At 40.3% G+C, this 24,962-nt stretch overlaps 1 protein-coding gene across 5 annotated transcripts in view; it reads right to left on the bottom strand.

Annotated features, from left to right (window-relative positions):
• Positions 1-24,962, bottom strand: part of DCLK1 (doublecortin like kinase 1) — a gene marked incomplete at both ends in the record, with an annotated part of 337,256 nt that overhangs the window by 53,197 nt on the left and 259,097 nt on the right. For 2 of the 5 annotated variants that reach the window (XM_080799561.1, XM_080799562.1), the window contains 4 exons: positions 3,697-3,805; positions 6,638-6,722; positions 21,589-21,683; positions 22,604-22,622. In XM_080799561.1, coding sequence (XP_080655687.1) covers positions 3,697-3,805; positions 6,638-6,722; positions 21,589-21,683; positions 22,604-22,622 — 308 coding nt within the window. Of the gene's footprint in view, positions 1-3,696; positions 3,806-6,634; positions 6,723-15,386; positions 17,857-21,588; positions 21,684-22,603; positions 22,623-24,962 lie in introns of those variants that run through there. The other 3 variants (XM_080799563.1, XM_080799560.1, XM_080799564.1) reach the window with 3 other exon arrangements.

Raw genomic sequence — 24,962 nt, 5'->3', positions numbered from 1 at the left:
CCACCCTTCTCCCTTACCCTGGGAAGGCGGGTAGCAGAAAGCTTATCGACTGGGGTTCTGGGATTAGTGTGCTTTTTGCTGTTGCTGTTATGAGGGGTTTGCTAGGTTTTCAAGGTACTAAAAAATAATGTGGAAAAGGAAAAACAGCTTCCCAGGCATTTCCATCATAGCATTTGATGAATTTCACGGCAATGCTTCTATTATGGGTTAGGTTCTCAAGCAGAGGGACTGGGGTCTTGCCCCTCTCTGTAGCCCGTATGAGTCCAGGGTAGGCCTGAACTCGCAGGGGCTCCAAGCATGTTGGCTGAGTGGTGGAGATGCCAGAGGATGATGGCAGTTAGGAGCTCCCAACAAAGGGGAGTTAGTAAACACCACCCTTTGTTTGCTACAGAGTCATTCATAATAAAGCCCATCTCAGCCTCTTCCTAAGGAGGTCATTGTGGAGAGCAGAGAATTGAGGGCTCCCAGACTGTCTCTTCGGACATCTCTGGAGTAGAGTTTGATTTCGAATTTGAGCACAAGCCTGGCACCAGGGCATCCTCAGGAAGGAAAGAAGGAAGAACACCGCCAGCTAGCTGAGACCCAGCTCAGCACCATCCTGACTCAGCCTCCAAATCGCACTTCAGAAGGTAAGGCCTTCAAATTACAGGTACAAGGTTTTGGAGGTTTTTGAGAATTCTGGAGACTTTCTATCTAGATGCAACCCAGTTTTGTGGCCCTGAAGACTCAGTTCATTTGGATGTTTGGATGGGTTTGAGCCCACCTACACTCACTGCTTAAGCCAATGGTTTCCTTGAGCAGATCCTCAGTTTTATAGGGGGAGGGAGAGGAAAGGAGCAGGCAGAATTTTAATACAATTCTGCTGCATACATTGCTAAAAGATGCAATGATGAAAAGCAGTGCAGGTAGAGAGGGGACCAAGAACCACGGGAGACACTGTCATTGCTCCTAACTGCGCTGCTGGGACCCTTGGCTTGTATGCTAATAATCCATGAACAGCCAGGAAAGCCAAAGATGAAGGGCCGCTCACTGGGAGCCCTCTACTCATGCTCTGACCTCTCGCTAGTGCTTTTCAGCAATCTTTTTCTTTGGGCCCCAAGTTGTCTAAAAAACAGCTTCAGAATAGAGCAAGTCTCCATTCACCCACTTCCTCTGCCATGTCCTAGGGTCTCCTGAGGCCACTGGAGAAATTGCTACTGGGGAAGAGGCATAACTCAAAATGGACCCGGCAGCCACCACCAAAGGATATGCTGGGACGGGGCCATGGAACAAAAAGCCTATGCAACACTACCATTGCATCCTTTGTTTGTTGTAGGAAGACCTTCCCTGGGATGGTGGCTTCTTAACAGAGGAGGAACATGTTTATTTGGTCGTTAAGACACATGTATCCTTCAAAATACGGTGGTACGTACCCACGAGCAACGTGTGCCATTAACAACATGCTGAGCTTGCATATTTTCTTGGACCTCTGGAAAATACTAAAAGAATGTCTCATGATGCCTCCAGGGAGAGAGGTCACATGCCATATGTCCTCATTCAGCAGGAGCGGAATACGAAAACTTGGTGGAGCAATCTGGTGCGTAGACTTGGGAGGTTCAAACCATGAAACCCAAGATGCAAACTCATGCAAAATAAACATAATTCAAACTGGAAAGAAAGACATTTAATTCTGGATGGAGACATGAGACATTTTCACTGTGGGAAGACCAGTGACTGTTGGGCTAAGCCGCCCTCGTGATCCCTGTGTGAGATGGGAGAGACGGCACATGGCTGCCACACCAGTCTCAACAGATGACGCAGGCTGGCAGATCACCAGACACCCCATGTAGGAAGGGCATGGCAATCTGCTAAGAATGGGATTTTCTGCTACAGTGGAAAAAAAGTTAAAAAGAGTTGACTTACTATCTATAAAAGTATAAATGAAATATAAAATTATATAAACACACACACACTTGCATCCTTTGCTTTAACAGTGGCTTTCCTAATTTAATTTCTATCTTTTTTGTATGGACACAAATGCAGTGTGTGTGAGTCTAGATCAGCAAAGCTACATTCTCCTGAGAGACTCTTTGTTGGTGACAACAGAGTGGTCAAAAGTGTGGGTTTTGGACCCCGGCCTTCCTAAGTACTTACTAACTGAGCAGCTCTGGGCATTTAACTTCTTAAGGCGTTCTTTGCTTTAAAACGGAGACAATATTGATATTATGGGATCATTATGACAATTACATGAAATATCATATGGGCTTTGTATATAGCTGATGCTCAGTAAATAGTGGTTGTTTCTGTTTTTGGAGGTGTGAGGCCTAGGAAAGTAATGGAGAACTTTCTGTATTTGGCAGAGACGCGGCAAATGGTCACACTGGTGGCAGTGGGGTGACTGAGGGGCAGCGAGGGGAAAAGGTGGCCTCATAGTAACTCCTAAGGGGTTTTTCACCCTCCTCTTCTCATGCCTGTCCCTCCAAGACGGGCTGCTACAGTGGATTGCTGGTCCCGGTTGCCATGCTGTGGGGCAGCAAGTTTGAAATTTAGTGCCCAAGGGTATCTTCCCAAGGGGTCTGTGACCTCAGTCAGGGAGACATCTTCCCAAGAATGGCAGAGGGGGCAGGGGAGCAAATCAGTGGACACTGGCCAAACTCAGGACCCTGGTGATGTTTGAGGCCCTGTGCAGACTTCCAGCTCCAGCATGGCATGAAACTGGACTTCTAAATCAAAGCTCTTGGAGAAAAACAACTTCTGGATCTTATGCAGCTAAAAGCTTCTAGTCCAAGGCATCCTCTCTGAAGGGTAGAGCTGAGCGAAAGAGCATTATTCTCGTACAGTGCTGACTGGTGGGCACCCAGCCTCCTGGGGGCAGAGAAGAGTGATGGGGAAACCAGACCCCAGAGGCCAGCAGTGAAACCTTCCTCAAGGAATGAAGTGGGTTACCCCTGACTTTTCAATGCTCTGCTCACCAGCTCTGAGCAGGAGCTGCGGGCTGACCAGGTCCCTGTAGAGCAAGAAGCTGCTCAGGAAGGGAGTTCCAAATTCAACAGTGGGCTGATGGTTTGAGGCCACCTTAGTCTGGGATATGATTTTATTAGTTGTCATTTCACCTAATAGCCACCGGTCACTGTCCTTGATTAGGTATCTAGATCTCAGGGATAAACCTTTTACTCCACACCTCCTGCCTTTGGCCCCCAAGAGTACCAAGCTCATTCATCTGAAAACATTTTAATATATTAAACACCACTTTTGTTGAGATCAGTACCTATGCACTTTAAAACTTTTCAAGGTTATTATATTTAATTTGATGATAGCACATTAAAATCCACTCTATGCAAGAATGTTCTGACCTCTACAAAATGTCTCAGAAAAGCATCGGAAAAAACCGTTCAATATGTTTTGTGTTTTTTTAAACAATAAAAGGGCTCACCTGAAAGATCTGGCAAAGTTTTGCTGAGTACATTAAAAAGGAAAAATCAAAGTCCTTAATTTATAGATTGTCCCAGGAATCACTACCCCAGGAATCACTACATTTTTCAAATCTGTTGTGAGATGGGCTTTCCTTTCTTTAAATTTTTTCTTTTTTTTTTACATCTGGAGTTGAGACCTTAACCTATTCCATATGTGCCACAGACGGCAAATAAAGACACAATCTTGGAAAACATAATGCCAAATGTTTCCTTTAAAGTGCGATGCAAACGATATCCTTCTCACCTTTCTACACATTCCTTGACAACAGCAAAATTTCCATCCCCTATTGTCCTTCCGACTTTATATCGTTCTGTTATTGTGGCTGGAATCTGGAAGCCTTCCTCCGACACTTCTGAAAGAATCATTAGTACATTTTTATTGGTAGAAAAGGGAACACAGATGTCGCACCAGGGAGACATTTAGAAGGATCATCGAATAGACTGGAACTGATTCAGAATCGATATGTTACGTTCCATACAGTGAGACAAGCCCTGCCTCCCCTCCCTCCGCAGACGTTGTATACTCAACAGTTTTTACCAAGACGAATGATAAACTGAAAGGAAACCTAAGACGTATGGAGTCCACTTAAACCGATGGGAAGGCGACCAACACTTTCTGTGGCCGTGGGGACTCCGCGGAGGAAATTTCGCTCTGTGCTTCATGCCAATTTGATCCGTAGTGTTTATGGACTACCCACTGTCTATAGAGAAATGACCTTCCTGGGTATGGCTCAGGAGGAAAAATGGAGCTTAAGGGGGACTCTGCCTGACACGGTACAAGCATGAAGCCTGCCTGCTGTTTGGACACTTAGCTTTACTGCATCCTGAAATGGAGATCTCCGTAAAATTCCTTAGGAACCAAGCCCTGATTGCCCCCCACCCCCAACTCCCCAGTATCAATGAGCAGATTTTAGACAAATGTTCTCACCAGCAACCTGCATAGCAGATGTTGAGTTAAAATTGCAATATTTATTATGTCTGTGAACAGAACAGTTTTGTAGTTTCAATTATGTTAGTGCCACTAACACAACACATTTTCCCCCTTAAAATGCATTTTGAAATATTTTACAAATGCCTAATAATGCTTTAAATATCTAAGGCCATAAAACTAAATAAGCCACACTTAGGTCACATAAATATACTGGATAACCTTTAACATCTTCGGGGTGTAAAAAGGCTTTTATAGCTGGGCTCTAAAATTTACATGCTTTAAAGTTATAAATCCTAGCGCTCCCTCAGGCAACCTGAATACAAAATGTGATGGAAACCTAGCGTGCTTTCTAAATGTGCTCCTATTCTGACCTTTCATCATAAACTGAGACTAAACATTTCTTCTCAAAATAAAATTAAAACCTTAGGTGGTGCCTGGGTTTCTGTCTTCTCCATTAGCCTGCAACACTAGGGAATGACACATGGAAACTCAGAATTATCACACATCTGCTTTAGGACCCTTACGCAGGTTCTGTGATCTGCACCACTCTGGATTCTAAGGTGGATGGAATTTCTAGAAAGGGCTGTACAAATGTGGGACATTTGCTGCTGCTACTTTTGGCCTTGGGATCTAGGTAGTCTCCTTACCTCTTCATAGGTGGCGTTTTAGTCCTCACCCACTAGAAGCTATCATAGTGGTCTCCGGAATAAAACGTGAGAGCTGCAGCCAATTAACACCCCCTCCCTAATCCCCACCATCTCACACCCCAAGAAGCTAATAATTTTGCCTCTGTTTGAAAGACTCAGCCTGGGGATTTTTGTCTACTCCATGGGAATTAGAGGAGAACCTTGGAGAAGTTTCAAATTCACTGCAAAGCACCCATATTTGTAAAACATCTCTCAGATGACACGGTCTTAAGGCTCTTTACTACATGGATAATAAAAATAACCATCCTTGGCTGTCAGAAGCAAGGCTGACTCCAGATGGGAAAAGAAAGGTGGTTCTTCATGCATCCTTCTACCGGGAGCATAACTGCTTGGAGCACATGGCTTAGGATTTTTTTTTTTTTTTTTCCTATTGATAAAATGTATCCTTTAGGCTTTTGGCTAAGAAGGCTGTGCCAAAATCTTAGCCAAGGACCATTTCATTTCATTAGGTAAATACAACACAGCAGAACAAGAGAGACTTCTAGGTGGTTGAATTTCATACTTCTTGGAAATACAAAAAAAAAAAAAATCTGATAGGGCACGGTAGTCAGGAAATAATTCATGTGCAAATCACTTATCTCACTTGACATAATAAAAGGTACTTTTTTTGGAAAATCAAATCATATCACTTCAAACAAATAAGGGATGCTGATTCTTTAACAGTGGCTTGATCGTGTAAGTCTTACACTTTTCTAAATACTTTCTCATAATTGATTTGAGTCTGAAAATGACCCCCAGAGAGGAAACAGGCATATATTCCAATCGTATACAATTTTATAGAAGAGGAACTAAGATGTAGAATGCTGAAGAGGCTTATCCAAAAACAGTCCAGGGAAGGGTGCCTGGGTGGTTCAGTCAGTTAAGCATCTGACTCTTGATTTCAGCTCAGGTCATGATCTCAGGGTCCTGAGATTGAACCCCGTGTCAGGCTCTGTGCTGGGGGTGAAGCCTGCTTAAGATTCTCTCTCTTCCTCTTCCCCTCAAACCCCCTCCCAAATAATAAGTAAAACCAAAACAATCCAGTGAGTTAGTAGAAAAGTCCATTCCAGAATCTAGGTCACTTGACCACATCACAGAGAAATTCTAAAATGAACTAGCTTAAGGTACAAAGATTATTTTTGCAATTGTCATCAAGTAATTCTTTTTGTAAAGCCGTATTTTCACATATTGAGCTCACTTTAGTTAGAGTACATCTGTAGGGCTATAACAGTCAATCAAGAGAGTAAATTATCTTTAATATATTGAAAATGAACAGAATTTGGGAAAACAAAGGCAGCAATTACTTCCTTTTGTTTTCAAAGTAGGCAATATCTGGCCTTCTTAGAATACTTATGGCCTCCAAGGATGTAAAATAATTCCTTCTTCCTGTTCCCACAGAGTAGATATGATCCCTGGGGGAAACCATATGCAATCCTATCCCTCTGAGTTGCTTTAGGCTTCTACTTCATAATCCTTGAGAAGTTACAGTTTCCTGAGGTAAATTCAGCCAACTCATCCTCTGCCCCCTGAAACCCTTCTCCTCAGACACCAAGTCCCAAGCTCACCACCTTCTCCAGGCCCATCGTTCTCGTCCATTGAGCTGCAGACTTTGGTGGATGCCAGGGAAGTAGAGGAGCCTCCATGTTGAGAGCTCTGTGAGGGAACAGAAACATAGGATAAAAACACTCGGTCAGAGCGCCAGTCTGCAGGTGCTATGCCCAGCCCAGAATCTTGGGGTATAACTGTGCCCATCACCAGGGAGGATTTGCTCTTAATACTTGAAAGGGGAGGTTCTTAGACTATTTAATTAGATTACTTCTCTTTCCCGCCCTATTAGCCAATAATAGATAGTTTAACTGTGTCTGGATAATCATTCTAAATTTGGATGTTTCTGGACTGTTTAGTCCTTTTTCTCAAAATCAGCCTCCCTTAGCTCACTCTTCAGGTTCATCAGATTTTAAGCCTCTCACCTCACTTTTCCACAGTCTATCTGCAAACGGGCCTCAAATATGGCGCCACTCTGATCTCATCCAAAATGTTTTCTATTCTTACCATAGGAAAAAAAATTCTCTTCACTTTGTTTTATGGAATAGCCTAAAAGAAAAACATGGAGGCTTACCACATTCTTGGAGAAAGGTTAAAGAGTGGGTCTGTTAATTCCACTTTGAGATCAAGACACAAGCACTAAGCAGGTTATCAATATGTTAAATGTTACAAAACAAGTCTGAGGCAAGGACAGGAACTAAAGCCTAAGCCTGGTGATGCCCTTGCACGTTTTGGTGTATTTTGACCCAAGACCAGTGAGAGCAGACAGGAGAACAACTATATGACAAAGCTCAGAGGATGAAACAATACCAAATATTTAGTACTATGATTAGCTACGGGGCAATACTTAAACAATGAACCTTTCCATCTCTGCTTCTATTCCTTGAGAACACAATTTGCATATTTCAATGCTATTTCTAAACAGTGAACACAGCTTGTCCTAAAAGATCTTCCTTCTGTTTCCCTGGGTTTATCCACTTGGTTGGCCTGATGGGAGCAGGAGGCGGTGAGGGGGCAGCATTGGCTCATGGTGCTGGCTGTCTGTGGAGCAGAGAGAAGGGAAAGAGCATCTGTAGTTGAATTAATAATGAAGAGGTGGCGAGAAGCAAAGTTGACCTATTTGTTCTCTGCTTACCTGTTTCCCTTCAACCTCCTCCCCATTCCATCCAGCCTTAACTGTACACAAAGTAGGAAGAGAAAATTTTATATAATTTCTTTACCCCCAACAGTATCTTGCATAGGAAAAAAAGCAAAGATTCTTAGTTTTCACCAAAAAGATGAATATCACTGGGTAAATGTTACTTAGATCATTGCAGGCCAGCTAAGTCCACAGCCTGCTTTCCCAGGTGCGGCTAAGACACGCATGTTCCGTTGGCTGAGTTCATCACAGCTGACTGTTGACACTGGGGTGAAAGGTAAATTCACAGCGGGGTTGCATCTGCTTCCTTACAGGACATTCTACAAGTTTGGGGGTTACTCTAGGCTACCCCTGAAGCCCACGTAGTTGGTGTGTTGCATCCTTTCTGTTCCCATATGGTAAGAGTCCGCCACCAATCAGTGGCGACTTGAGCGGTGTTTTCTCAATGTTTCTCATCCAGCCTCCTTTTGTGATGAGCAGCACACATTTTTCCTCTCTCAGGCTAGAAAGAGGGATTCCGATTGGGACCCGGAAACAGTTTTCTCTGGAAGTGACCCTAACTATGCGGTCATAACCAACTCTGTCAAAGGTACTGGAAATGTATGAGCTTCTAAGTCATGCTTTGCTGACTTTCACGGATGTCTGTTTGTGAACAACTTGTATTTGTAATACTGGAATACAAGGCTTAGATGAGGCAGATTTATGATGTCGATGTCTGGAGAAAATAAACATTAACATTACCACATTTGAGGGAAAGGTGTGTGTTTTCAGAAAGCGAGATCTTTTATCCCCTGTGTGATTGCTTTTGCTGTAGATGTAATGTTGTTCCAAGCAGAAAAGCGGTAAGTAAATGTCTAAAACGTAGACCTTCTCTTCTGGGCTTTCTGGTCCTTGAATTTCTTCCAGCAGCATAGCAAGTGGTGTTTAATAATGGAGACACATTGTAGTTTGGGGTGGCAGGTGCTGTCTTGTCATATGGTGTTTTAAATTTTAGAATACAAAGACACATTCTTTCATCAAGCGCTTGAATTAATAGACCAGTAGCATGTTTCCTAGCAAAGATGTCCACATTCATGCACTCAATTCCAAAAGCTGGTTCTTTTAATAAGAACATCAGATACTCAAAACAGAACTCTGACTCAAAGTATGTGAAAACATCTTTTAAACTGTAATGTTCAATCAACTGACTGGATATTATTCACTAAAGTGCCTTATCAACTAACAAATTGCATTTTCAACAGTGCCACCAAACGTCTGATGCCCTGAATGCTTGCCACAATGCCAGCTGTGTTTTCTCTGCCTTATGGACAAAAACCCCTCAAGGTTTTTAGGCTCCGGTTTAAAAAAAAAAAAAAAAAAAAAGTAGGATTAACACAAATTTGCTTACATTTAGAATTACTTATTTTCAACTTTAGGTTTGAAAATGTACCCCCCAAGAAATTTCAAATTTCAGGCTGGTAACAGACTCAGGGTAACAGACCATTTTAAGAGAAAAATTTAAGAGAAAATTTAAGAGAAATTTAAGAAAAATTTAAGAGAAAAATTTATATCCTTACAAAGAGAGAACACAGAGTGAAAAGTTGTCATTTTATTATGCTCAAATAGAGTGAAATAAATGTATTAGATTCCTAATGGTGTTATCTTTTCTTTTTCCCAAAGAGGTAAGATAATTAGCATTATACACTTTCCAAGACAATAATTATTCGTGTATTCAAAGAATTTCAGGGATTGGAGTAGACCTTAAATATTTCTTATTCCAACTTACTTCCATCCAGAGGCCGAATTCCCACTGCAAAAATCCCAGCCATTTAGTCAAATGGCCTCAGTTCTACCACTTCCACTACTGAACACATTATTTCTGGAAGCGACCCCTTAACTATTCATATGAGACTAAAAAAGTTCTTTCTTATGCTGAAATGATGTCCTTCTACATTTTCCATTTATTGGTCTTAGCTCTCACCTCTGGGGCTACCCAGTGCAGGTCTCATCCATTTCTCCTATGACAGTGCTTCAGGAATTTGGAAATAGCTACTGGACCCCTTCAGTATCTTCTCTTTTTCAACTTGGATATACCCAGGTTTTTTTTTTTTTGATTGTTCATCATACAACAGGGCTCCATGACCCTTTTACCATCCTGGGGATACACTCCAGTTCCCAGTCTCTTGTTAATGCTAGCGCTCAAAAGAAATGTAATATTCTAGGCATGCCCTGACTGGCACAGAGCAGATAGAGCCTTCCCCTTGTGAATGGAATATTAATGCACTTTCGAGATCACACTGGCCTAGTGATAGCTAGCTAGCTCCATAACTTTTTAGCCTAACACTGAGCTCACAGTTATGTCAGGTCTCCCTGGTCTGTATTTGGGAGTTTGGTGTTTCTTATTTATTCATGTTAAATGTCCTATTTATTACATTGATATCCTTGCAGACTGTTATTTTGTCAATTCTGATTTTGTCACCTAATGTTTTTGTCCTCTCTCCCAGTTCAAGTGATTCAGTAATCAATGGCTCTTCGTGTATGCTAGTTACTAATCCTAAGTATACTAATTTAGACAGTGCTGGAACACTCTGATTACTGCCCATAAGTCTGATTGAAGGATTTTGAAAATAGTAAAGGGAATAACGTGTAAATCCTTGCTCTTTAAAATTAACCCAAAGAGACTAATCAGTCTTTATCAATGACCAACAGAAGCTGAAAAGCCGACTTGCATTTTTTGCATGCTTACAAGTGAAATCAGTTTGCTTATTTGTTTTTTCTAAACAGATACACCATTTTATAGTATACATAATGGTAAGATTTTGTGTTTGCTTCAGTTTGCAAATTCTAAGGCATTTGGGTGTGTATAGTACAGAACACACAGTTATTTTAGAATTTAATGCAATTAGGTGCTCTAAGAGACATTGTGACATTTGAAATGTTATCACCTCCAAGCAGATTAAATGGGAACCAGCTGGGCAGGTTGCTGGCACCTGGATGGTTTTATGACACACCTTCATAAAAGTACTGCCCTAAGTAAGAACACATCCTAAGTGTAGCTATTTAGCTTGGGATCATATAACAGATGGAGAACATATCACACTTTTTGAAGGAAGTGAGAAAGCTGACATAACAGCTCTAACCACATTTTACCAAGATGTATCTGATGACTATGTACTTAAAAACAGTTCATTTTAAATATAATGGTACTAGTTACCCCTGCCATTTGTATTAATGGTGTCACTCAGCTGAGGACTACACTGAATCAGGTTTTCAAAAATGCCCAATTAATCCCACTGATCTACTCAAGGTAGAAAAACCTCACCAGATAAATTTAGCTTTGACTGGCTAATCGTATTACTTCCCCTTCAGATTCTGTCTTGGCACAATTATTACTTTGTTAATACTGATTTGAAAAAGTGCTAAAAAAAAAAAAAAAAGAACTTAAAAATCAAGTGGATTAACTTTAGAAAGGAAATACAACCAGTAAATATTTAACAAACTCAAACTACTGTCTTGGTGACCTTGACTTTCAGAATCTATCTCTAAAGACGACCTCCACTAATTAAAAAAAAAAAAAATTAAATCATACTCTAGAAGTTGAAAGTTTGAAACCTGAGGATTCCATGTGTATCTAGAAAAAAAAAACCAACACACATTCATTTGCTTTCCAAGTGTGTATAGAACAATAATAAGTTGGTGACATCAATACGTAATAACCGATAAGGTTCTATTATGTGAAACAAGGCAAAGGGAATTCCTTTTTCCAAATTCTTGTCTGCATTCGTTATAGCATGTTTAGTCCAAATACAGCTTATGGTACGGGCAATCATGTGCCTAACAAGAATCAATATTGAAAAATGTAAAATAGTATCATAGAGATTTGGTCAATGTTTTTAAAGGGCTGGAGAACAGTTATTCATGAAACTGGTTTACTCAGAAGAAGGAAAAATGAAAATGGGAATACTGGCATTAAATTGATGTTAGTGAAGCCACCCACGGGAGCCAAGATTTCAAAAATAAATGTATTTAGTTACAACTTTGTTTTATCAGGTAGTCCTCTTGCTTCTTGCCTCCAGTCTCTATACTCACTTAAGCCAAGATCTATACACTCAAAATCTGAACCATTTGTCTTGAGAAGACTGTTGTGCTGGGGGTGGGAGGGATGGACACAATGTCTCCTCTTACGAGTTACTCTTCATGAAATCATGGTTTGAAAGGCGACCAGAAAGTCATCTAGTTTACCAATTCTCAATAAAATAATTCTCCTGGGATTTACTCCTCGAATGAGATTCCTAGTCTGTGACAAAGGGAGTTCACTACTCTCCTAGGTACCTGCTACACTTTATTTTAAACTCTAATATATTAAGAAAGCATAAACACAATTTGGCATTTTATACATTTGTAAATACTCCTTCTAGTTGTACCATTATTGCTTTGGGCATTATTTACATTTAGGTTATGGAAATAATAAAGTGAACTAAAGCAAACTAAAACTTTAAAGTTAAAATAAACCTACCCAAAATGTTAGACTTAAAACTAGAATTTTGGACTTCTATAATAATTTTAATGTAAAATGTTTTTCTAACTAAGCCAGCAGAATTTTCTGTATTCCCTATACCACATTCCGAATGAAATAAAGTATGGATTTTTGTTCTGGTTTGAAGTTGGGTGATCAAGTATTTTATTATCATCACTATTTTATTATATATTATTTTATATATGTTTATTTATTCAGTGGTTTTAAAATAGCTTGTATAGATATCCACGTATATGTATCTACATGATCATTCCCCTCACCTTACATTAGATGACCTTGAGAAAGATGCCTTCAAACCCAGGAGACAGCTAGTATGTCTAAAAAATGCATGTCAATTTCTTTTTTTCAATTAGTTGACCATTTGTCTGACAAATTCACCCTTAAGACAACCCTGAGAGGCATGCGTATTAATGATTTTAATATAAGCAGCTGAAACAGAATACTTCATCAGATAGTCTTATTTTGTTGTACTGCCAGTATTTTGTACTTTAAATGGCCTGGGATGCCATTGTGTAGTACCAGGCCATGATGCTAATTACATCACAAGAAGGCCATAACCATCATTATGAAAGTAACCAAAAGTAACCGTTACCCCTCAGAGTCATTTCAATGTCAATGTCTACTTACAAGTTTTCTGAAAGAAACTCACTGAACAACATAGGTGGTTTTTCCTGTTTATTACATAGTTATTCTAAGGTGGTAAGTGTCACAAAGTTAACTTTGAGGGGAATAACACGGTCCAGCGGGAAATACAAGCTATAACATTTTACAATGAAACCACAACACAAAGTGATGGAACTTTCAAAACTGGGTAGTTCAAGGAAACATCTCATCATTTAGCTCTATAAAACTCTGCAGATGGCCTCAGTTGATGGATTTTTAAAATATAGTGCCGTTTAAAACATTTTAACACCAAATGCTCTTTTTAAGAGAATATACATCCAAGCAACTCAAACTGTATGCAGAAAGCATGTCAACCTCTTTGTAAAAATTTCACCCAAATTTACATTCATAATGTATTTTGAAGTGAAAAGTCCTTAGAACAAATAACTCAATTCCTTGCTTGTTGATGAATATAAACTAAGAAGTACACATTGCAAGAAAAAAGTCTTTGCCTGTGACCTTTCAGATGCTTACTATCTTGGCTTCAAAACTTTTTTTGTGGCCATATATAATACAAACACCCATGTATTACATGCACCATTTATACTATCTTGGAATTTATCCATCATCCTTACTAAAATGAACCACATTTTGAAGATACTATATATCATGCACTCTTGGAAATTACAGCTAGGGCCTCAGATTTCCTATCTTTTCCACATGCATTACAGGCACAAAATTACAAATATTTTTCAGCTGACAGTGTAACAAACCGCATCAGGCAATTGGCATATTGAATTCAATGTATCTCTAATTTTTACACTACACTCTTGCGGATATCTCAAACAAATACAGTTCTCGCTCACATGCACGATTAAAGATGCTAGCAAGGCTAAGGCAAATAGGTATAAATGGGCAAATGTTTGCAGATAGAGTAAATTCATTCAATTAACATTTTCAAGTGTGTATATATTTATATAGCTATATACACACATATAGCAGGTATAGGAAGGTTACTACTGAAAATATTCAACAGTTAGAATAGTGTTTTGAGAAAACATACAAAATTGCCTTACAGGTTATCTGGCCTTGTTACCAACTTACTTCAAACGAAGCATAGTTTGGATTCTTTTATATTTATGTTTCAGTACAACACTCAGCTAGTCACGACTCCATAAATCAAGATTTCATGTTTTAGTGAATATTGATTGACAATCAATATATGTCATCAATACATACATGTTAGAGAAAACATCAGTGATAGGATTCACCCATTTTGAAAACTGAATGTCAAGACATAACAATATAAACATCAGTGTGTGATTATATTTCATAATTAACACAATATTGGATTTGTTTGAATTTCACATTTTTTGTGTATCTAGATTCCAATTTTTTTGTTTGTTAAATAAATCAGTACGTCTATTTGGAACCACTTTGCCTTATTAGTTTAGCATACTAATTTAGCATACTGCTTTTGAACTTAAAAACGCCCCAACTAATACATCACATTTAACAACTTATGACACGAAGATTTTACATACAATTCCACAAGAGCCAGTAACTCATCAGGCTGTGTCACAAACACCATATTTTACTATTTATGGTCTATGAACATACACAGATACTTATATAAGCACACCCATATACACACTGAGCCCTGAAAATTTACACAGACACCCACATGCCTGTATAGATATATGGCCACGTATGAAAAATTTAGCAGTCCAATAGCTCAAATATATGGGATTATTTTTCAAGAATAACATTCTCTATTTTCATTAAGAAATATCCTTTCAGGCTTCATTGTTTTTAAATGGAGAACAAAAAACCAAAAACAAAAAGCGAGCCCAATCACGTGTGGATTTGCAGTGGATGCAAGGAAATACCCTTGCTGGTTAACAATAGGGAGGACATAACATACACAAATAGTTTTAGAAGGCATTATTTGATTTTTTAATATTTAGATGAGCCCATATAAGAACACAGGGATGTGTACAGATGGGTGGACCTGAAACGTCTTAAACGCCTATGACTTGGCATAGAAACATTATTGTGGATATCCCCCCCACCCCGCCCCGGCCCCGACTTGACTGATGAAGCAAGACAAAGAAGAAATAAACCACGCGGCTTTTAGAAACAGTCTTCACACTTGATATATTATTGGTTTGCATTTCTAAAATGCTCAAAGCAGGGAAATACTTATCCTATCTTTTTCTATGCTGTCTAAGGAAAAAAAAAGGTGAGTGCAAATGAAGAGGTATCAAACTTTTAACTAGAGCACACTGTCTTCCTAGCACATTTAAGGTTTACCGTAAGGACAAAAATGCATGACTTTTGCTAGAGCTCTCTCCTGCTCAGTAGAACAATTTTAAAGTTCAGTGCCTAATTTTTGAAAAAGAATTCTGTACGTAAGTAAATCTTAAGTGCCTATAAATCATCAATTTGATTCCACCAATGAACTGAAAACTTCTGGTTTGTTGCTAAGAGTTTTTCTTTTTTTTAATTTCTGCTTTAGTATAATGGAATTAAGCTCTGCATAGAAAGAGATCTTAAAGTCTATAAATGGTGTGTTGTTTCCATCTCCAAGGGACTTCAGTTTCAAAAAGTAAATGATATATATTGCCTCTGAACAGTCCTTTAATAAAAGTCATATGTTCAAAAGATTGAACGCTGTGGAACAGCATTTCCTTTGGAACTGCTTGAATGGAAAGCTGGCCATATCTATCGGCAATTAGCACAAGTACAGTTTCTTTCTGCCATGTCTAAACGAAGCCGTGGGCTTCATATCAGTTGGCAATATCTGCCGCTTATCCAGAACAAATAGCCCTTATTGGACCTTTCTAAGCAGTACTTGTCCCTAAGATTGACAGTACAGGGAAGTTAAAATTTTTGGAATTTATTTTTGTTCTGGACCATCTGACCCTGCCAGATTTAAGTTAACCGTTCCACTGCCTTTTTTGCATTTTTGACAGTTCAGTCAAATACATACTAATCTTTTATGGACTCAACTGTATTAAGTAATGCATTTTACAAAGACATAACTAGAACAGACACCAGCATAGGCAACTCCACAGATGTTTACTGTTTCAGCTAAAACAAAGCAGCCTTTTGATCTCAGCAGGAGTCTCTGTTCATTTCTATTGGAAACAGTTTTAAAACCTGAAGTCTGGAACAGGTATTATTATGAACTGTTCTTTCAAGATGGAATGATTCAGTCTGCGGTTGGAATAACCTGCCAGGGAACTGTCTTTCTCTCCGACAGACAGGATAATGAGGCACTAATTATTATAAGGCTAAGTTTTCAGATGCTGTTAGATTGCCTGGACTCTTTCTTTTCTTTTTTTTTTTTTTTTCTTCTTTTGGTTGAAATGTTTTATTCACTTGGAAAGTGAGATGGTAACATATGTAACTATAAACCAGATGGTAAAATTTGATAGTTGAGCAATTTATCAAGGAGAAATTGATACCATTTAAAACAGTATATGACAACTGAATTTCTCTCCATCTTGAATCAAACAGTTTGTTTTTAAATTCAGTTTTCAAGTAAAATTTGAAAAAAAAAAACTCAAGGAAAGGCCTCCAAATGGCATCATACATTTTTAATTTATCACCTACTGAGATATGTCAAGCCCGTAGAATATCAAAACCATGCTTCACAAGTCTTAAATTGTTAGTGTTTGAACTAGTAAAACTAAATGATCACTAGGGTATGGCTTACATACAATAGACCATACACATTAAATTAATTTTTAACATTCAGATTTTAAAATAATTATTTTATGTTTAACCAAAGCTGACTATGATTTTTAAAACAGAGGACCAGAAGAGCAGAATTAGTAGGTTAATGTTAAACAGTGGGTTATAATCATAGACTTACTTTGCTTAACACAAAGGGAGTTTTGCATACGAAAATTGCCAAAACATCAGGACTTCTCTAAATGGAGATTTGGATATTGAAGGCCTGATTTATATAGCACCATTTAAGAGAATTTTGCTTTTAAATTGATTCTTTTTAGAAAAAATCCAGACACTATTTTTTTAAGCCTGTGTGTTTAAAAAATTTTTTTTTCTAGTTTCAGCCATTTCACATTTGAAAAATTACATATGTGGTTGTAATTCATAGCAATGGCACTGAACAAGTTCTTCATGTTAAATTCTTCAACAGGAAGAATTTAAACAATTAAATATTTTTAATCTATATTTATGCTGCTTCCAATAAAAAGGTAAGTTTAAGAAAATTTGCTTGGCAAAAAAAAGACAGGGAAAGTTCCTAATGACTAATGTTAGAGTCTTCATGAGATATGTCCTTAACATGAGTGTTTCTCCTCAGATATATCAACCTACAAAATGTTAGGTAGCTTTGTCTACTGTCCAGGAAGAAAAAAAAATCAACTTGAGTATTTTTAATTATTTTGCCATAGAAGTAGCTTTAAAAAATCAGCAATCCAAATTTTCAAAAGAATATAGCTTTAAGTAAAAAAACATGTCTGTTGGTACCATTTTAATTTGCCTGACCAAAAGTACAGGAAAATTGTATCTATATGTCTACTTATGATTAAATGAAAACCCTATCTGCAGAAATTATGATCTTATATCATTAGCTTGTTCTTGTACTCAATATTGGGTCTGTATATGAAAATCATCAAAAGCCAGGCCTTGCAAAAAAAAACAAACCAAAACAAAACAAAAAACCTAAACAATTGAGCTCCCCTAATCAAATCAATGTAGTAAATACACATATAAAAAAATCTCCAAGGATTAACATCATGACTATAAAATGTGTGTATATTTACTTTTATATGATTTGAGTTAATAATTTCAAGGTATGCAAAACTCTTTTGTGTATTTTGCTGTTAGACTTTTCTTAGAAAATGTGAAACACCTTCACCCAATCACAAACCATATACATTGCTCCATTGTCTCTTTTACACTGAGTCTCCTACTGAATCCAAATCATCCGAAGAGAGGGGGCGATACAGGTCCTGTAAGATGAAGGGCGGTATAGATTTGTTTACTTGGCTTTTTTGGGTGCCCTGGGGCTCTCTTAGGAGTGGAGCTACAATGAATGAGCATCCTTGGTTTCTAATGTCATCAGACCTTTTAGAGTCTTCAAATTTGGGTCAGAGAAAGGTAATGACTGAGAAACCATTTAAACAGATATAAATGGTGCTTATTTTGCCTTATTGGCTTGAACTGCTTCTGAGCTATTGCCTTCTGTGTCCTGCTGAGTTTTATAACCCCTGATGGCTGTCCATGCCAACTCCACTACTACGTGTCTAGGCAATTCTTCCTTGAACATTTTCTTCCCATTGCAGGGGGAAGAGGAGTGTGCTTACCTCACAGAATAATCTGTCAGGAACCCCAGAAGGCATTCAGCCAATTCTGGTCACAGAGCAGTAACCCAAGTGTTCGTTTGCCTTGCGCATTAACATTAACCCAGTAAAAACTGCCTCTCCAAAATTTTATATTTGGAAGACAGAAAAAATGCAAGCTTGACCTCGCCTTCCCTTCTCAATGTTCTTCCGGTTCTCCAACCACTTACCAATCACCTCCCTTTTTCCTCCCTCCACCCCTTTCAGCTAGGAGATCTCTCAGTTGGTAGCCAGGCAACCAGCTCAGATCTGCAGACGGTCTAGAATCCTGGCTTCTTTTCTATTTTGTACCACCCACTCCTCACATCATCTGACTGATCAGATAATCTACACAAGTCAGCCATGTGGGAGTATAATGGGGAGCTTCATTCAACCTACACACCACACCACATTTCTTCCTGATGTATTAAGAAATAAGACACGAGAACATTCATGGATGGAAAAGATCCTCTAAGATCTGCTTCTGTGACCAGTTAAATGCTTCTAGACAGCAATTTAAATAACAGTGTTTTGGAAAAATAGGGAGGTTGTTTGGTACATTGCCACCAATGCTTTTATGAAGAAAAATTTCTGGCCTGCAGACTCTTATTGTATATGACTACTCTAAAATCCCCAAAGCTGTAACATAAAAATACGATTTTGAAGGAAGGAAAAAAAAAGCTGATTAAGTCATCATAATTAACATAGATAAAATAGTTTCTTCTTAATTGTGAATAAAGTGATCAAATGTCTTGATAGCCCTTTAAAAATTAAAAAATACATTCTTATTTTTTAAAGCGAAGTAGGCAGTGTAAGAGAGAGAGAGTGTGTGTGTGTGTGTGTGTGTGTGTGTGTGTGTGTGTTGGGAGGTGCACAGCCAACTCATTTTCCTGGCCATGTTGCTAGGCAACACAGAAGAAAAAATAGAACTAGCTACTGTTTTCCAATTTGCAATAAAAAGAGTTAATTTATTCTTTGAAGTCTCTTCTTTTAGCACTTGCCATCTTTCACTTATTTCAGTATTTCCTGCATAGGAGTATAGCCAACCATTTGAGAAGAACATTAACCAAATTTGAAACAGGATCAGTTTTTAGGGATATTCTAGGCCCATTTTAACTGGGCGGGGTTATTTGATGTAGTTGCCTCCACACCAAGATGAAAGCTTCTCTTGCTAAAGCAGCTGGGAATGTCTCTGCGCATTGACATGGTACATGGATGGAGGATGTTCATTTATGGCCTAAATTTAAAAGCCTGGAAACTGAACCACCTCTGAATTATCCAATGCTCTGCTTACAACATGTGCTCAATAAATGTTTTCAGATGAGGATCAACCCTTTGTCTCCCTGAAACAAATGGGATTATTTTTCCCTCTTAAGTAGATGCTTGCACTGGTAGTTTAAATGACACAGTGAAGAAGCTACAAGAGAACCACCCCTTATGATCATTTCCCAAGTGCTAGCAATGTTAGTTATAGAAGCCACTGGCCACACAGCTGCTAGTCACTGGAGAGAAATTTCCTGCCTCATCTGGACCAAATCATAGTGACGCCAAGAGTACCTAGGGCAGAAGTAGTAAACTCTAGCCTCATTCTGCAAAACACAGGGACAGTTGGGCAAAGCACGATTTGTATCCCCACGATTGAGGTCTCCACAATCAGCAAGCAGGGAGAGAAGCTCAAATCCATGGCAAGGACTCTCAGTCACCATAACTTAGTTTCAGCAACTAAACATGAACTTGATCCTGAATCTGAGTTTCATTTGCTCCAAGGATGGAGAGGGATTAGTATGCCAGGTGTACTAAAGCAGACACTTCAAAAGAGAGACTATTCTCGGGAAGAGCACGACCTGTGCTGTATATGTCTGCCCCTACAGAAGGGGGCCTTGCGGGGTAACATTTACTAGAAAAGAATACCCTCCTCCCCCTTCCTCCACTCAAGCGTAGACGCTTAGGGACATCCATGAATTCTGCCAGTTCTTCTTTTAGCGGTTCACTAATGATTCTTGTACTTTCAAACGCCAAACCAGACTGTGGCCAACAACAAACTCATAGTGAAAACATTCAGATGGAATGGAAGAATTGCGTTTTCTATCTGGAAAGAGCCTCTTTCTCATTTTGTTTTTCTAACCGAGACTCGGAGAGGATCACAGACTTATCGAAGGTAACAGCCATTTAGTGAAGGACCCGGTGCCAAAGCTCAGGCCTCAACAGATCATCTAAACCCTCGACACCTGAGGCCAGGAGGTTTTGTGAAGAAAGACAGCACAACCTGCCACTTGGTGGGCCAGGCGCCAAAGGGACCGGGGTCCGACAGAGTCCCCTGCCCCTGCTTTTAGACGGCCGCACGTGGACGCAAGCTTGCGGGAGGCTTGAAGGGAAGAGCTTCCATCTTAGATACAGTTTAAAGTTATGAACTTAGAAGTTTCATTTAAAGCACGTAATAAAAGAAAGCAAACTAAGAATCCAGTCTCTGGGTTCAGAAGCCTCCGAGGAGCCCTTTCATATTAAAATGTTCAGCAAGCGCCATCAGAAAACCTCCCAAGAGCATGTGTTCCTCCCCACCTTGCTCGTGAGATCAGGACAATAAAAGGCCCTCCGTTCCCTCCTCTGCAACTTCCTCTCCTCAGCACCTTCCCAGCCCTTTTATTCCCGCCACGGTATTACTGGAGAAGACACACAGTGCAGGCTGCGAGGGGATAAGAACTGTAGTTCTTCCCCATCCCTGGGCATGGAGGAACGAACACTCTTTCCAGTAACTTTTGGACTTTGGTCTCCAAGCTCAGTCAACTTCTCTAACATTACACAAGAAGCGAATAAATAAATAAATAAATAAGTGATGAAAGAGAAGGCGCTTGATGAGGGTTTCATTCACAAAAACACATGTCATCTGTACCCATCCCCCTGAGACATGGACCCTAAGCCACTCTGGACCACCATTCTGTGCCAGAAAGCAATTCCCCACCATGGCCCCCTTCTCCAAAATGACACTTTTTTCCTTTTTATTCTTCAGGAAGGCTAATCGTCAGCGATGAGGTCTGATGAAACTCATCACAACTAAGGAAGCTTGCAAACCAGTGCCCATAACGTCTTTGCCCATTCAGGACAAAAAGAGGTGGGGTGTTGTAAAGTGAGGCAACAACTGTTGGCTTTCACAGACTTAAGCGACGGACACATGGAGAGAAAATAAAAACCCCGAGTTCTGGCTAAGAGAAACCACAGTCACCGTAAGTGACCTGCCACTGGTCACCGCCCGCCCTCACCTGGTTATGACTTAGAGACAAGCAGGGCTCTTGGGAGCTGGCCCCTGTGTCATTCTGCACGGAAGCTCAGGCAGGTCTTAAACAAAGAGCTTGCTTAGTTCCTTACCCTCTGCTTCCGTAGGCTTCCGGGGCTGGTGGGTGATGGGCTGGGCGACTTGCCCGAGCGTGGAGTAGACAGCTGACTACCAGGGGTTCCATTAACTAGAAGTGAAGAATCACAGAGAGAAAAAACGGCTTGTTAAAAATTTTTCATGACAAATCGTCTTCCCCGAGAAACAAGCAATTATAGAGGGACATTTGCTAAAATTCCAGACACCTTTCTATCTGTCCTCCTGAAAAACAGCTTCCGGGAACAATCTTCTTCAGAAACTCATGGTTTTGCTAATCCTGTGCTCATTATAGCATCAGGTTACACAAAAATGCTTAAACACGTACTCGGGACAACTTTCCCGATGAATTTATTAACTGCACCGATAGATGTAGTTAAGGTCCTGAGACATTTTCAGTGGGATTCACCCTTAATTCTGTAGTTTAGTTTCCCAGCACCACCCAGTAGGTGTAAATATTAGAAAAGCTCACAAGTGATTTTCCTAGTGCCTTGTTAAAAAAAAAGACCCTTTCTTTTTACAGTTAAGAACTTACTTCTAGAAGCTCCCGTATCCAGTTGTGCCCTATATACCCCTCCGGCCTAACTCTGAAGGACCTGCCTTCAACGGGACAAACTAATTGTTACAGACACTCAGGAACTCCTTACAGTCTGTCTTCATTGCTCCTGAAAAGAAAAGCTGCTTTCTGATAGGTTTAAATCACCGGAATTCTCCCGGACTCTCCAGACTTTTATACAACATGATCACTAAATGCCGTCAAAGCCACAGAACTCAAGTAAGCAATTCTCTTCTCTGAGTCCCATCACCGCTAGGAACTGATAACACACTCCCGAGACATGGCTTTTTAAAGCTAAATAAGGTTGCCACTCTGTCACCCATACACAGGACAACATTTTCACGTTTTATATCCACAGTCAACGAAGGAGAATTATTAGCCACGAGCCACACACACACTGTTGAGGGTGCACGAGAAACCTTTTTCCATGAAGGAGAGCAAGAATGCATTGAACTTACCTTCTATGAGTTCTAACATGGACACAGTCTTAGGGTTTAACCTGGCAAGAGCAAGAGGCGAGATCCCTTCTCAGCACTAAGCCGAGCGCCCGCGGAACGGGGAGGCAGTTGGATTAGTTAAGGACGGCTAAGGCTGCTCCCAGAGCAGGCTGAATGAGATGCAGGATTCATCAGCAGATGCCTTTTCTGCGTAAGGCTGACGTCTTCCAAGCAGCAGTGGGAGGTGCGGGTTCTGTCTTAGGCTACATCAAAGGTGTCAATTAAGCCTCATGCCACAGACGAGCCACCGGCAGCCCCCACCCCCGACACCACGGATTCTCGGAAGCTGGAGCTCTCCGTCTTTGGCTCCGAATCAGAATGAAGTGCCTGGGGGGCAAGAGGCCCAGTGACTCATCCAAAAATCAAAATGACAATAACTTCTAAGACCTGGTGACTACCTGGGTGATAAGGACACCCGCACACCATCAGTGGCCCAGTACAGTATTTATTGGGTTTTCACAAAGTTTGCACAAAAACTTAGTGCCCAAGAGAGGGGGGAAGCTCCTTGTTTTGTCATCTCCTCTAAAGACCTTTTCAAAATGTCACATACCCCATGCTGCTCTCATGTGTCCTTTTCCCTTTGAAGTGTATTTAGCAACCCCTTCAAAACAACAACAAACAACAAATTGGGGGGGGGGGGAGCAGGGCAGGGAGGCACTGAGAAGGCTTTAATTTGCTTGCATTCTACCGCCCTGTCTCTGTTTAAAGAACAGGGTGCTCAGGCCTGCTCATACCGGACTTCCAGCCTTCGGCCTCTGCAGGGCAAGGACTGAGGACCCTTGGGCCTGGGCAGAATTTACAACTAACAAGGCAAGAGATCCCTCTGAGTTGACAGAAAGGCAGGTTCTGTGAAAGTCAGATTTTCTTTGTCCACTTCTCCACTTTACATCTCTACATCACACCTAAAGGTAACCCAGACTGGGGGGGGGGGGGTGGTTAAAGAGCAAATGGGGAAGCAAGCAGAGTATTAACATTTTTTACTTTTGATTCACAGATTTTATAAAGCTAATGAGAAATGAAGAAAAAGAGAAAGTGGCTTCCAGGATGACAGCCTCAGCCTTTTCCAAAAGCAAAACAAAACTGCAACATGTTTGCATTTGGTTAAGTACCTGTTCTGTGTGCATCTCAATTTATCAAAGACTTATTTTCTATGCAGCAGTAAATGCACTTAATTAAGCAAGCCTTTTACGAGTGCACTTACAAGCATATGTGTATACATTAGCTCATTTAACACAGTAAGTATGAGGCGGGCACTATTCTTTTTAGCGAAGAGGAAACTGAGGCATAAAATGGTAAGCAATTTGACCAACAAATATGGGGACAGAGCCCCAAATATAACCAACACAACCCAGAATTGGCACTCCTCACCACCACATTTCCTAAGGCGCCAGCCTGCTAGTCTGCAGGGAAATCAGAAAACAGAGCTAGTAACCACAATAAAGTATTTTGAGGGGGGAGGTTTTGGGTGTTGCCTCTGAAATCCTAACAAACAATGGGGTCAAAGTCGCCCTACACCCGATAGAGAGGGTAAGGAAACCCAAGCTAAGTATTAGTAGGATTTTGCAGGTGAAAGAGGGCGGGGCACAATGAAGGAGAAGTGTTCCAAGGCCAGGGACTGTTTTGTGGCCTGGTCCGGGGGAGGGAGGAGTGTGGTGCACTGAAAAGACCTAAAGAAGTTGGCCTAGCGGGGAAATGGAGCAGGAGGGAAAGAAGCTTACTAATGAAGGTGAAGGAGTTGGTAGGGGTCCCATAATGCAGGGCTTTAAAATTCATGTTTGATTCTTATCCAAAGGGCAATGACACCCTCTTGAATGATTTTAAGCAGGAGCCGGGAGATTAGATTTGTATTTTTAAGAGCTCTCAAGAGCTCTTGCCTGTCAAGAATGGATTAGAGGAGGTTAATAAACGGGCTGGGGGCTATCCCTAAGGAGAATGTCTAGGCAGGAGGGAGTATGGCACATTTAAGTGTCCCATGGTCGTAGGGACAGTGTGGCTGGGTCGAGGGTAGTGCCGTGGGGGTAGAGGGAAATGGAAACATTCAGGAGAGATTATAGAGGTTCAAAAGTGTAGGACGTGGTGATCAATTGGTTGAAGAGGATTGAGGCAAGAAGAGAGGGAGAAAATTGGGAAGGACACAGAGAATTTGGACATGTCAGACTGAAATAACTTATGTGACATCAATCGTGCAGGGGAGGTTCGTAGAACTTGTCCTGTTTTCAATGCAGTAACTTGCCCGAAGATGAACGTTTGGAAAGATCTCATTTATATCTTCTCAAAGAACTGCACACTTTCCCCAGGAGTGGCCTGTCCTGACACATCA

Source organism: Martes martes, assembly GCF_963455335.1.
Source record: "Martes martes genome assembly, chromosome: 3".
Taxonomy (NCBI): Eukaryota; Metazoa; Chordata; class Mammalia; order Carnivora; family Mustelidae; genus Martes; species Martes martes.
The sequence above is the reverse complement of the archived record's forward strand: the minus strand, read 5'-3'. Positions and strand labels throughout refer to the sequence as shown.